Source organism: Tetranychus urticae, chromosome 1 (assembly GCF_039701765.1).
Source record: "Tetranychus urticae isolate SD_2017Ah chromosome 1, NJAU_TeUrti_SD_1.0, whole genome shotgun sequence".
NCBI classification, from domain to species: Eukaryota; Metazoa; Arthropoda; class Arachnida; order Trombidiformes; family Tetranychidae; genus Tetranychus; species Tetranychus urticae.
In genome coordinates this window covers 23296529-23308652 of record NC_142958.1, presented here as the reverse complement: position 1 = coordinate 23308652, position 12124 = coordinate 23296529, and the positions used below count along the sequence as shown (strand labels likewise).

Below are 12124 nucleotides of genomic sequence, written 5' to 3'. Positions count from 1 at the left end.
GACCAAGATGGACCAAGATTCACAGTAAATTATTGTTTTAATTGAATTTATTGAAAACAAACAACTTACAATTGATTGGTAACTTGAAATGAATTTTATCAGTTCAATAGTGATGAATTGAAAGCAAGTTTTTTCACAACAAATAAACAAGACTGTATATCCTTGGGTTTTATTTCAAGCCCATGTGAATAATGTTATGGTAACCAAGTTTCTCTTTGCTCTGTCTTCTCGTCTGTCTTTTTCTCACTTTCTCTTCTGCTTGTAAAGTAACATTGCTTTTTAGGACCGACCGCATGTCTTCAAAATTATTTTTTGTGTAATCGTCTTCATTTTCTGTTAATTATTAATCGTGATTTAACCATCCCAATACCTGTAATCCATGGTCTAAGACTGACAATGTAAGTAATTTTTGCATGATAGTTACAATTTAACAATGGCGATCTGAAATGTGCCTTCATCTTGATTTAAATACAATTAACAGTTTACTCCTTCCCAATCATCCTCTTTTGCTTACCATCGCTTTGAACGCCTATTGGTCTTTTAATTCTCGGGTTTCTCTTGTTTATTTTTATCAGGTTTCCAATTTGTCTTCTTTTGGCCAATTAATTAGTTACACATTGATTGGTACATAAATAATTCCAGGATTATTCAGTCTATTAACTTCTGTTACCTCCAGATTTTCATCAATATATTGACTACTCTATAAATTTCAACCTGCCAGAGAGAAACTACACACTCTTGTCTCAGGTAATTTTTTGAATATTTTCTCTGTTTTGTGTAGATTTTTCTCCTAAATTGTTTTGCTTAATTTCTTAATCAGATATCTTTTGATCGGCAGATTATTTAAACAAAGTGTGATAAAAAAAATAGAAATGAGTTTTTCTACATTAACCAAAGGCTTACCCAAATTCCTATCAAAACCAGTTAATGATGATCTATCAACTAGAGGCAATGGATTGGAAAAATGGCAAATCGCTTTATTGATTGGCTCTCCTATTGTGATTGGAGCAGTATTTTATTATTATCACAACCGTAAAACTATCCATCGTAATGATAAAAAGTTACCTCGGGACAAGTTGAAAAAAGATGGTTATGCTGATGCCAATCAAGTTACCGGTAAGTTGTTATTCAAATTATACTTGTGTATTGATATCCTTTTTTGACTTAATTTCATTTTTTCTTTCAAAAGAGCTTACAGATCCTTACAATTTAGCAATTTATCACAAAAATCAAGGAAACAAGCTATTCAAACAAGGCAAATACGATGAAGCCTTAGACTGTTATTCCAAAGCAATCGAGTGTTGTCCAAAGGACAAAACATCGGACTTGTCAATATTCTATCAGAATCGTGCGGCTGTTTACGAGACTAATAAAAACTATGAAGCTGTTGTTGAAGAATGTTCGAAGGCCATCAAATTAAATAGGAAATATATTAAGGCCCTACAAAGGAGAGCAAAAGGTAATTCAATCTCTGCATGTGAATACAATATGTTTAATTTCTCTATTTGTGATTTCTTGTATTAGCGTACGAGTCAATGGGTTACATCAGCGATGCTCTTCGAGATATAACAGCAGTCGATATACTGGAAGGATTTCAGAATAAAAATAATCTCCTCATGACTGACCGTCTTCTTAAACAATTGAGCAAAACTAAATCCAAAGAATATTTCAGTAATCGCCCCTTTTCGATGCCATCAAAACATTTCATCAAAAATTATTTCAGTTCATATTGCCGAGATCCCCTGGTTAAAAATACGGAAGATTTGGATGGTGATAAGCTTTATTCCATATTAGAAGAGTTGCGAAGTGAGAAATTACTTGAAGAGAAGCCTGGTAATGCTTCTGCTAAATGTAGTCTACTGGAAGGTTCGTATCGATTTTGTTTTTGAATTTTCATTGTTCTTACACAATTATTTACTTTTTATCTTTATGTATAAATTTTCTATAGGAACCATTGATATTTTGAAGGGTAACATCAGTGAAGGCGAAAGAAAACTCGAGTTGATCCTTGGGTTCGGGGATGTTGATATTGATGTTAAAGTTAATGCCCTCATTAAGTTGGGTACGATAAAAGTTCAAGAAGTCGATGGTAATTCTGAAGGTTTAAACTCAGCTTTAGATTGTTTTAAACAAGCTATTGAGTTAGATTCTAACAATCAAGATATTTATATTCACAGAGCTCAGGTAATTTAGTTCATTTTAATGACCAAACACGGAGTCTTCCGTTATTTGAACTGAAAATTTACTATTTAACTTTTTCATTTTTTACAGATTTACCTTTTAGCAGAAAAAATTGACGAAGCCTTAGAAGATTTGGAGAAATGTTGTTCCCTAGCTCCTGATTTCCCTTCAGCCATTTCCCAGAGGCTTTACGTCACTTACAGAATAGCTTTCAGGTCGGAAGATTACGAACGAATCAAGGAATTGTTGAAAGGTAAGTGATTCAAATTTCTCATGAAAAGCTCTGCAATTAATTCAAATAATTTTCTTTTCCGTTAGGTTTCGAGGATGCTCTTGCACAATTTCCAACATCTACTGAAGTTTATTCACTTTACGCTCAGGTGAGTAATCAAAACTTTTTGAATACAAGAAACTCGATTTAGATACATACTTCATGCATATTCATACAACAGCTAATTTAATCAACATTAATGTTCAAAACTTTTATAACATTCCTCTCGAGCTTAAGATTGATCTTTTTGTGTATATTATGAATTTTTTACTTTATTAACCCTAAATTTTTTATTGGTAATTTGCAGATGCTAACTGAGCAAGGCGACTATGCGAAAGCGGATAAACTCTTTTTAAAAGCCATAGAATGTGATCCAAAAGACGCTAACTTGATCGTTCATCGAGGTATCTTGGCTATGCAAACAAATTTCGACTTTGAAAAGGCTCGTGATTTGCTAGGTAAGTTATCCAAAATTTTCTGTAAAATTTGTATTTATCTAATCTCATTTATTTTCTCTCCAGAACAAGCTCTCAAGATAGACAATAAATGTACTTTTGCCCATGAAATGCTTGGAACTCTTGAGGTGCAACGAGGTAATCTTACTAAAGGTATCGAATGTTTCGACAAAGCCTTAGAAAATTCATCCACAGAAATGGACTGTGCTCACCTATTCTCCCTTCGAGAAGCTGCTGTGGCTCAAATAAGTGCTGTGGAGTCACTTGGAATATCTTTGACCCCTAGATAAATATCTGAATTAAGCTTTGAATTGAGTCACTCGGACTTATTTTTTTGTATCTGTTTATACCTCGTTGATTTGCACTCATCTTTGATATAAGTAATTCTCATTCAAACTGTTCACCGATTATAAGTTCATCTCTCCAAAAAGGAAGCTAAAAAACCCACACAGCTGCTTTGTAAATATTGAGTTGGTAGATTAAAAATGTCAATAATTTGTTTCTAGTTATCTCCTCAAATTTAAGAAGAGATTAATTCCTAGTTTATTCTTAGTTTATATGTTTTCATCTTCTTTACTGACCACAATAAATTTATCAAAATAATAATTTTTTTAACACTTGACTCTGACATTCTTTGATTTTTGGTTCAAGACTCTTCAAAATTATGCCGTGAAAACCAAATCATTTTGTGTAGAATTGTTCAATATCATTACTTCTGGATATTTTGGTTAATCAGATAGATTTGGTTTAAGGCTTCATCATGGATGCTTCACGAACTTCATTGATTCCATTACAGTAATACGGTTGAAAATTCAAATAATGCGGGCAAAAATGTTGCTACACGATCAGCTGTTAATCTCTTTACTGACTTCAAGAAAATGTGATTTAAATACACTTTATTACTTCGATATCTTTTTCGAATGACCAAATAAGTTTATATTTATTGCTCAGAGTTTCAATTTTAGGCCTCAAGAATAATGGCTAACGATATCCTAGTCTCTGTCGGTAAAATGTCTGCTGGTATAGCTTCAGCAATCATCATTTTAAGAATCATGAATCTCAAAAGTTGGAGATATTTCCAGGAGTATAACCGGCTTCAAGGAAAAACTTTTGTCATCACTGGTGCCAATTGTGGAATCGGTAAAGAATTGACTCGCCAAATCGTTACCTCTGGTGGTAATGTGGTCATGTTGTGTCGAGATACTCAAAAGGGTAAAATTGCCATGAAAGAAATCTTGCAAAAACCAACCCCAACCATGGGTACCGTTACCCTTCGTCGAATGGACTTAAATTCATTTGCTTCAGTTGAAAATTCGGCTAAAGAAATTATCGAAAGTGTTCCTAGAATAGACTGTCTGATCAATAACGCTGGTGTCATGATGGCTCCATTTTCAATGACCGAAGACGGATTTGAAAGTCACATGCAATCAAATCATTTAGGCCACGCTTTATTAACACATCTTTTATTGCCCAAAATTGCCTCTTTTGGATCTCCTCAAAATCCAACTAGAGTTGTTTTTGTCTCATCAACGCTTTATAAACGAGGAAACATTATTGAAGATCATTTCAAGTCAGGGTATGTCAACGAAAATAATTTATCTTAATCTTACACTGGATCATAATCATAATTAACATTGGATACTTTTTGTTCTTATTCTTGTATTAATTTTTTTCTCTTTTTTGATACAGAGCTGTAACTCCTGAAAATTTTGATCAAAAATTCGCCTATTCCAATAGTAAATTAGCATCTTTGTTATTTGCCCGTGAACTTTCCAATGAAGTAAAACGTCGAGGACTACCCGTAATAATTAATTCAGCCAGTCCTGGAATGGTCTACACAAATCTTGGCAGGCATTTTAATATGAGTTGGTATCAAAAGTTGTTTTTATTGCCTTTTTTTGCTGTCTTTGTGCGAGCGCCTGTCGAAGGAGCCCGAATTATTCTTTATGCTGCTGCATCGGAGAAGTCTCTTCACTCTAATGGAGCCTTCATTCAAAGCTATGAAGAGAAACCAATTGAACCCAAGTTTGATTCCGAGATGTGCAAGAAAGTTTACCAACTGACAATGGATGCTATAAACAAATCTCATAGTTGATTGACAATATCTTCTCAATGATCTCATGTGCTCTAAAATCAATTATCATTGTTCATTCGTCTTAAGAAGAAGTAGCTGACTTTTATCACATGATCTGAGATTGACTTCTAGTTGAACTGTAGATATAGAACTCCAACATTGTGTATCTGATGCCCTAATCAATAAGACTGTGTAAAAAGAAAAGTCTTATCGCTTCATAAATCATTTTGATAAATGTTCAACTAATTATTGACATTAGTACATAACGAAAAGTGGTTAAAATTTTAGACACTTGTGCCAAAGGTACAGCAATTTTAAACACATTTCTCATCAAGTTCTCACCAGAAACCAATATAACATGCAAATTGTGATTCAATTGTGTAGCTGATAAACAAAACATTGCCAACTCAATGGTGCATGGAGACAACACAAAGAATGATGTAGATGATAAAAAATGAGGATGAATCTAGACGTGATGAAGAGACACTGAAAATAATGGATTGAAAAATGTTGTGAATGTAATGAAATTTTAAAAATGAGACGGTTGCCAAAAAATTGAATAAATAAATAAATGAGTTCATCTATTAGCTATCTTACCTCTGAAAAGCTCAATTTTACTGGTGATTCTTTAAAGTTAATCTAATTTACAACCTACCAGAATATATTTAGGTATATAATAATACGCATATATATTAACCACGAGGTTGTTCAAAATTGTTCAATCTTCTTCATTCTAATTTATATATTATATTAACTTTTTAATGTTGCTCTTTCATTTTAGGTGAAACTTTCTTACCATTTTCTTGGCACAAAATTTGTACAGTAATGATCCTGAAGTGATGAGAAGTGAAAAGCATGAATTGAACTTAAACATCGTTGGCTGCCAAACTAATTGTTCAATGTATATAGTGAGAATATATTTATACATAAATTACAAATACAATATTCAAAATGAAGTTAGGTAGAGATAAAAAATTACCAGAATAAGCTTCCTGATTAAACTTGAATGAATCAAAAAATGTATTTAATGTCAAAAACTAAGCTGTTCACAATGTTAACACTCTATAACTTTATCCAATGTCATCTTTCTTCGCCAGATTTTCATCCTTTTTTACCTCCAAATTGGGAATCTCAATTTAGTCTAAAAGCATCTTTCACTTTCTAAGCTTCACTAAACTCATCCATTTTCAATCAACTTCACTGTCTAAAATTATTTTTTCCTTGTTTTTCCCATCTTCATCTCTTTCTCTGTCTTTTCATCCTTAAACTTTCATCTTCTTTTTCATTGAATCTTTTCTTCACATTTTGCTCATTCTTTTCATTCTTGCCTTCTTTTTCACTTTTTCTTGCGTTACTAACACAATTCCTCTTGTAACTTTGGATTTACTCAATTCTGAGTTGGTCTAGATGTAAGTCAAAATCAAGAGGAAAAAACATAAAAACTCGAAGAATGATTTTGGTACATTTAGAGTTATACAAAATAAAGGACAATTCAGGTGAATACCAATTTTGCCAACTTCACCATTCTTTGAATTCATTATATAGACTTTCTGTCATCTTTTGCAGTTTTCGTCTTCTTTTTTGTACAAGAATTCAATATAAAATTTCCAAAACATTCAAGGATTCATGGATTTGGTAAAATAATGAAGATGTAAATAAAGCAATGAAGCAAGAAAATGGCAAATCTAAGAGTGAAAAATGTAAATAAACGGGAACATTAATGAGCAATTTAAAGTAGCTGACATTGTGAGTGAAGGAACCTTTCAGTTTGACAATTATTTCATTTTTAAAGTGAAAATATTTCCAACCAGGAATAATGTTTTCAAAGTAAGACGAGATTACTTTGAATAAATGATTTAAATTTAAATTTTGTTTTTTTCTTCTTTCTATGGAAGAGAAGATGAAGATTGTTTTGTCAAATTTGACATTAAAAAACATTGTCACAAAAGCTATTCTTGTTTCAGTGAATCGAAAAAGACAACAAAAAGAGGATGAGAAGAAAATAGGATGAAAGAGAGGAAGAGAATGATAGTGATGATGATTCGAGAAGAAAAGATTCAGGATAAGTTAAGAATGAGTTTAAAGAGAGTGAGTTAGAGAGTGTGAGAAATGGAGGGAAGGAGGACGAAGAGATGAGGATGCAACAGGGACTAAGTTAATAAGAAAGAAACTATAAGATTGAAAACTCTGGTGGTTTTGAACAGTCTTTGTTTTCAGGCAAAAAAAGCTCCACACTGTTACTTCAATTGTTATAATCTTCATTGTGAGTTACCCATGGGATATTCATGAATCGTGTAAATTAGAGCCTTCCCAATGAAATGAATTTAAATCAAAGTTAAATCAAATTCAAAGTGAAATGTGGAGACTTGCTCCTGTCTTTTTAGAAGCTGCAGCAACTAGGTGAGTAACTTTACAAGCAAATTATACTTTTCTTTAGTGTTTTCGTTTCAATCTTTGATGATCATCTTTTGAATGGAATGAAGTTTCTTCCTCTTTAAATCTTTTTTACTGACTGTAATCAATTGCTGATTTGGGAAGCATTTTCGGCTAATTTGAAATTACTTTCACTTTGGAAATTTCACATCTCTTTATGTCCTTTTTATATCAGACATCCAAATTCATCCCTTGGAGCCAGGACTGGCAGTAATCCGGTGCTTTATGATAGTAGAGGAAACCCATTCCAATTACCTCAACATTATAATCAAACAACTGGAGCGTCAATATCAGGAGCATCACCAGCAGGTCTTCAATCCTCACCGTTAACTCAATGTGTTTGGACTTTCTTCTGGTTGGGAGTGTTATGTTGTGTAGCCTTTCCCGTTGCTCTGTTTGCCTGTGAACTTTATGTACTTCTTTCTCCTATCAGTGTAATTTGTGAAAAATTCAATCGGATAACGGACTTTTTGTTTAAAGTTGCACAATTTCCATCACTTTGTGCTCGCAACATGATTGAAGCCAAACCGATGATTAACTTGTGTTAACTGTTTTTCAATCAAGCCAAGTGTGGATACATATTGTTGTGTAAAATATGTAAAAACCAGTAAAGATGGATGTTTTTTACCAAAAAATCAATTTCGAAGCAACAAGTTGTCTCCAATTTTGCCAATCAGAAGAATGATGGACTCTATTAACATGAACATGGATCGTTTGCTCTGTGTTTTGAAATATATACTTATTCACACCAATAGCCAGTGTTCAACTTTAATAGATTAAACCATTTTAAATTGATGAGGTGTGAATGTGATGAAAAAATTTAACCAACAATGTTACACTATTGTAAATAAGATGAATGCAGTTTTTTGTATAAATTAATTTCTTTGTAAAACAATCTATAAATAATCCATTTGCCTTTTCATTATTCACCAATTGGGACTAAATGTTTTCTACTCTAAAAAAAGATCAGAAACATTTTGTTAGCCATAAGAACTTATCAAAGTCTTAATAAAACGAGATTTAATAATTTTTTTGCTTAAACTGTATCACAATTCATCTTTAATCTGCAAAAGAAAGAGTAAATGAAAAGTTTATTAGAGGTCTGTGGTAATCAAAATTTTAAGAGGTGACTTACAATTTTCGGCTTGACATATTTTTTAACTTGAGATATTATTGAATCAACATGATAAGTATCTATATCGATTCCGTGCGGTCCTTGAGTTTCGCCATCAACGGCTCCAGGATAAAATCTCAGTGTAGGGTAAGCTCGAACGTTAGCTTTACTACATAATTCAACGTGTTCTTGACAATCAATTTTAGCCGTTTTTATTCCATCTTCCTTCAATTTCTGTTAAAGAGCCAAACAATATAATTAATATTCATCAATGCAAACGCTTCAATACAACAAATAAAATTAAAAAATACCTTTGAAACAATTTCAAAATCAGGAGCAAAAGTTTGACAATGTGCACACCAAGGAGCATAATAATCAACTAAGTAAGCATACTTTGAATTTAATAGCTTTTCGAAGAGTATTGGAGAATCAATAGAACGAACTAAAGTTGGTAGATAATAATAAATCCAAACACGGACAGATTGAATATCACGATTATATCCATTGAAAGCACTGAAAAAATAATAAAGATAAGCCGTTATTAACCATTTGGTTCAAATAGCTTAAGTAAAACAAGTTGAACATACAAGAAAGGCTCCTTGAATCTGGAATCTCTTTTTGATGGATAAAGACGAATAGTTGGATAAGTTTTGACTCCTTGGGATGAACAAAGATCTAATTGATCTTGACAGTTTACATCAGCAACTTTTACATTCGTCTCTGGTTTCATCAATTTAGCTATTTTTCGCCAAACAGGAGCAAATTCTTGACACGGACGGCACCAAGGAGCATAAAAATCTACTAAATAGATTGTTTCTGAATCTCGATCAAGAACTTTTTCACCAAAATTTGTGGCGGTTAAAGATTCGACTGGAGGATTAAGGGTATCCTACAAAAGAAAAAAGTTTAATGATAACATCCAATATAAATATTGAAAGAAAAATGACATTACCTGAATAAAATCAATTAGATCAGCAGACTTGTGATTACCGAAGAATTGGTGTGGAGAAGATTGATTGTACAAAATCAAAGTCGGATATGAACGAATATTGTACTGTAATGATAAAAATAAAACAATGTTTACAAAATTATAAAAAAAATTCGAAACTAACCTTTCTACAGAGCGTGGAGTGAATAGTACAATCCACTGTACCAAAATTAATTGTACTTCCTAGTGTTTTAGATGTTTTCCTTATTTCTGGCATAAAATTCATGCATGGAGGACACCACTAAGAACGGAAATGAATGAGATTATGGATGAAAACCAACAACAATGAACGAATAAAAAACTTACAGGTGCGTAAAAATCTACTAGCCAAGGCTTATCTTGATTTTTGATTGCTTCTTCAAATTGTGCAGGAGAAAGTGTATTTAAATGACTCGTTAAGCTTTCCAATGCAAATGTCGCAACATCATGAGCTGAGATCCTGCCTAAAAGAATCAAAGTAATTAACAGTAAATTATAGAAAGTATAAATATTGAAACACAAAATACGGATAATAATTTTCTTACCATGATATACTTCATAAGAGTCTTGATCACGGAAGACAAGAAATTTAGGGAAGGTGGAAAGCTGATAATTAGAACAGATATTTTTTTCTATTTTACAATTAATTTGTCCAGTAGATATATTTTTCAGCAATGGCGGCAATCTTTTCAATTCTTTACTTGTAAGATCATCATTTTCAATAGGATTTTTTGTGAATAAAATCACCCATTGAGAAGTCGTTTCAGAGTTTGGTTCTGGAATAGATGACTTAAATTTAGTTTCATCAAGTTCCTCTAGACCAGGAAGTTGGTGTAGAACTGATGAGATTATGTCCTTAGGATCCTGAGAATAGGAGATTTCAATGAAATCTTTTACATTGGATACATTTTTGTAGAGTCGAATAGCTTTATCATTGATTCCAAACATTCGACACAATTCTGGCTCTTTATCACATTTAACATTTTCTGATACTTTAGTTAATCCATCTAAAGCTATGGCGAGCTTAACTAAACTGTCCTCGAATTGGCAATCTGATAAAGAAATGAGATAATTTTTAAGAACGCATTTTAAAATTTCAAGATATTATTTCATAATTACCTGATTTATCAGAGCAAAATGAAATCAACCAATAGATATTTTTGAGAGTATCTTCAGATTTGAGAAAATCTTCAGTAATTTTAATCACTTTATTGGGCAGGTTCGAAAGCACGAATTCAGTTAAGGCATCTGATGTACGTTTGCCTTCGTAAAGTTGTTTCTAAAAATGGAAACAGATGAGCATTAAGGTACTAAGTATATCAATTGATAATGTAAAGTTACCTTAGGATAAAGAATTAATGACGGAAAACCATGAATCCTTTGTTCTCTGCAAAGAACCCAATCTTCTTCACAGTTAACTGCACCAACACGAATAATATTTTCCAATTCTCTAGCCATAGATCTCCATTCTGGTGCAATATGGTGACAATGTGAGCATTGAGGCGAATAAAAGTTAATAAACCAAATGAAAGGTGAGTTGGTAACAGATGCTTCAAATTCAGATCTACTAAGAGTAATGATTTGCGGGTCATCATCGTAAATTCCGAAACTCTCTTCGTAATAGTTCCAGGAATGCCAGGATTGTCCACGCTCGAAATCATCTTTTAAACCTTCTTCGCCATGAAGATCATATTTCTTCCTTGTTTCTTCATCTTTGAGTACCTCATAAGCTCTGTTGATTTTCACAAACATTTCATTAGCTTTAGGATCATCCTGGTTCATAAAATAATACAAACAAAACATTAACCAAATAAATAAGCTAAAAATAACTAACAACTAGTTTGCAGATTCATTATAAATAAGATAAATCATAATAAGTTGTTAAATGTTATTTTGAAATTCTCAGACAGAATCAAGTCTTTTTACATTGAAATTTTACCTTGTTCTTATCTGGATGATGAATTAAGGCTAATTTTTTAAAAGCTTTCCGTATTTCTCTATTATCAGCACTTTTTGTAATACCCAGCAATTGATAATAATCTTCACCGGCATCGACTTCCCATGGATTAGAAATAATAATAACTAGAATTAAAATTTGCAAGATTGCTGAGATTCTTTTCACAACCATTGATGAATAATTTATTTTGGAGGTACCAATGGGTCCCAAGATATCCAATTTAATGAGCATGTTGTGTGTTGTAGTGGAAGTCCACCAATTATTAAGATGGAGTTATTCGAGTGGTAAAAAAGTTTTAATCGATAAGAATGAACCCAAATAGTCTTGATGTCTTTGTATTAAAGAAGATCATTGGATTCATCTTGAAAATCCCTGACAACAGGTCATTCTGGAATCACAGATTGTCACAGGTTTATTCAATTTTATGTAACACAAGTAGCAAAGGAAACTTCAACTGAAAATCAGTATTATTAGTAGAAGAACTTACGATGGTAGACTTCTTTCATGAAAAACGATAAACGGATACTTGTGTTAACAAATGAAATCAAGATGACAATCATTCAATAATTGGCAAGAATTAAAAATAATTTAAATTAATATCAATGATAAATATGAAACTTGTTTGTTTATGCTCAAAAGTCAGCGCCATCTGCTGACCAAACACCCAGCTGA

General features: G+C 32.3%; 4 protein-coding genes across 5 annotated transcripts; 3 read left to right on the top strand and 1 right to left on the bottom strand.

Annotated features, from left to right (window-relative positions):
• Positions 1–255: 255 nt before the first annotated feature.
• Positions 256–3522, top strand: LOC107362713 (mitochondrial import receptor subunit TOM70). Of its 2 annotated transcripts, none has more exons than XM_015929831.3 (10): positions 256–398; positions 576–747; positions 839–1116; positions 1190–1459; positions 1525–1866; positions 1949–2184; positions 2272–2434; positions 2500–2561; positions 2760–2910; positions 2974–3522. In XM_015929831.3, exons 3-10 carry the CDS (start codon positions 873–875, stop codon positions 3195–3197), a joined length of 1692 nt encoding a protein of 563 aa, XP_015785317.1. In that variant the 5' UTR covers positions 256–398; positions 576–747; positions 839–872; the 3' UTR covers positions 3198–3522. The 2 variants fall into 2 exon arrangements, with proteins under 2 accessions (XP_015785317.1, XP_015785316.1); XM_015929830.3 differs by having other exon boundaries at positions 821–1116.
• A 261-nt stretch (positions 3523–3783) lies between these two features.
• Positions 3784–5568, top strand: LOC107362529 (retinol dehydrogenase 14). The gene is made up of 2 exons (XM_015929615.3): positions 3784–4483; positions 4597–5568. The coding sequence occupies exons 1-2, from the start codon at positions 3885–3887 to the stop codon at positions 5000–5002; spliced, it is 1005 nt and encodes a 334-aa protein (XP_015785101.1). The 5' UTR covers positions 3784–3884; the 3' UTR covers positions 5003–5568.
• Positions 5569–5762: 194 nt separating this feature from the next.
• LOC149094793 (uncharacterized) lies at positions 5763–8455 on the top strand. Its single transcript, XM_089270156.1, has 2 exons — positions 5763–7381; positions 7590–8455. Exons 1-2 carry the CDS (start codon positions 7338–7340, stop codon positions 7960–7962), a joined length of 417 nt encoding a protein of 138 aa, XP_089126282.1. The 5' UTR covers positions 5763–7337; the 3' UTR covers positions 7963–8455.
• Positions 8390–12088, bottom strand: LOC107362527 (endoplasmic reticulum disulfide reductase DNAJC10). Its single transcript, XM_015929613.3, has 12 exons — positions 11940–12088; positions 11435–11840; positions 10837–11268; positions 10615–10774; positions 10041–10547; positions 9823–9959; positions 9641–9757; positions 9481–9582; positions 9116–9417; positions 8840–9041; positions 8550–8762; positions 8390–8478 (listed from the first exon to the last, which is right to left on the bottom strand). The coding sequence occupies exons 2-12, from the start codon at positions 11681–11683 to the stop codon at positions 8461–8463; spliced, it is 2439 nt and encodes an 812-aa protein (XP_015785099.1). The 5' UTR covers positions 11684–11840; positions 11940–12088; the 3' UTR covers positions 8390–8460.
• Positions 12089–12124: the final 36 nt, after the last annotated feature.

Bases quoted from the DNA above. Each gene is read 5' to 3' on its own strand.
- LOC107362713 (XM_015929831.3), top strand. From the start codon at position 873: ATGAGTTTTTCTACATTAACCAAAGGCTTACCCAAATTCCTATCAAAA. The intron at 1,867-1,948 runs GTTCGTATCGAT...AATTTTCTATAG, and splicing joins TAAATGTAGTCTACTGGAAG to GAACCATTGATATTTTGAAG. The intron at 2,185-2,271 runs GTAATTTAGTTC...CATTTTTTACAG, and splicing joins TTTATATTCACAGAGCTCAG to ATTTACCTTTTAGCAGAAAA.
- LOC107362529 (XM_015929615.3), top strand. From the start codon at position 3,885: ATGGCTAACGATATCCTAGTCTCTGTCGGTAAAATGTCTGCTGGTATA. The intron at 4,484-4,596 runs GTATGTCAACGA...TTTTTGATACAG, and splicing joins GAAGATCATTTCAAGTCAGG to AGCTGTAACTCCTGAAAATT.
- LOC149094793 (XM_089270156.1), top strand. From the start codon at position 7,338: ATGTGGAGACTTGCTCCTGTCTTTTTAGAAGCTGCAGCAACTAG. The intron at 7,382-7,589 runs GTGAGTAACTTT...TTTTTATATCAG, and splicing joins TTAGAAGCTGCAGCAACTAG to ACATCCAAATTCATCCCTTG.
- LOC107362527 (XM_015929613.3), bottom strand. From the start codon at position 11,683: ATGCTCATTAAATTGGATATCTTGGGACCCATTGGTACCTCCAAAATA. The intron at 9,758-9,822 runs GTAAGTTTTTTA...TTCCGTTCTTAG, and splicing joins TAGTAGATTTTTACGCACCT to TGGTGTCCTCCATGCATGAA. The intron at 9,042-9,115 runs GTATGTTCAACT...TTATTTTTTCAG, and splicing joins AGATTCAAGGAGCCTTTCTT to TGCTTTCAATGGATATAATC.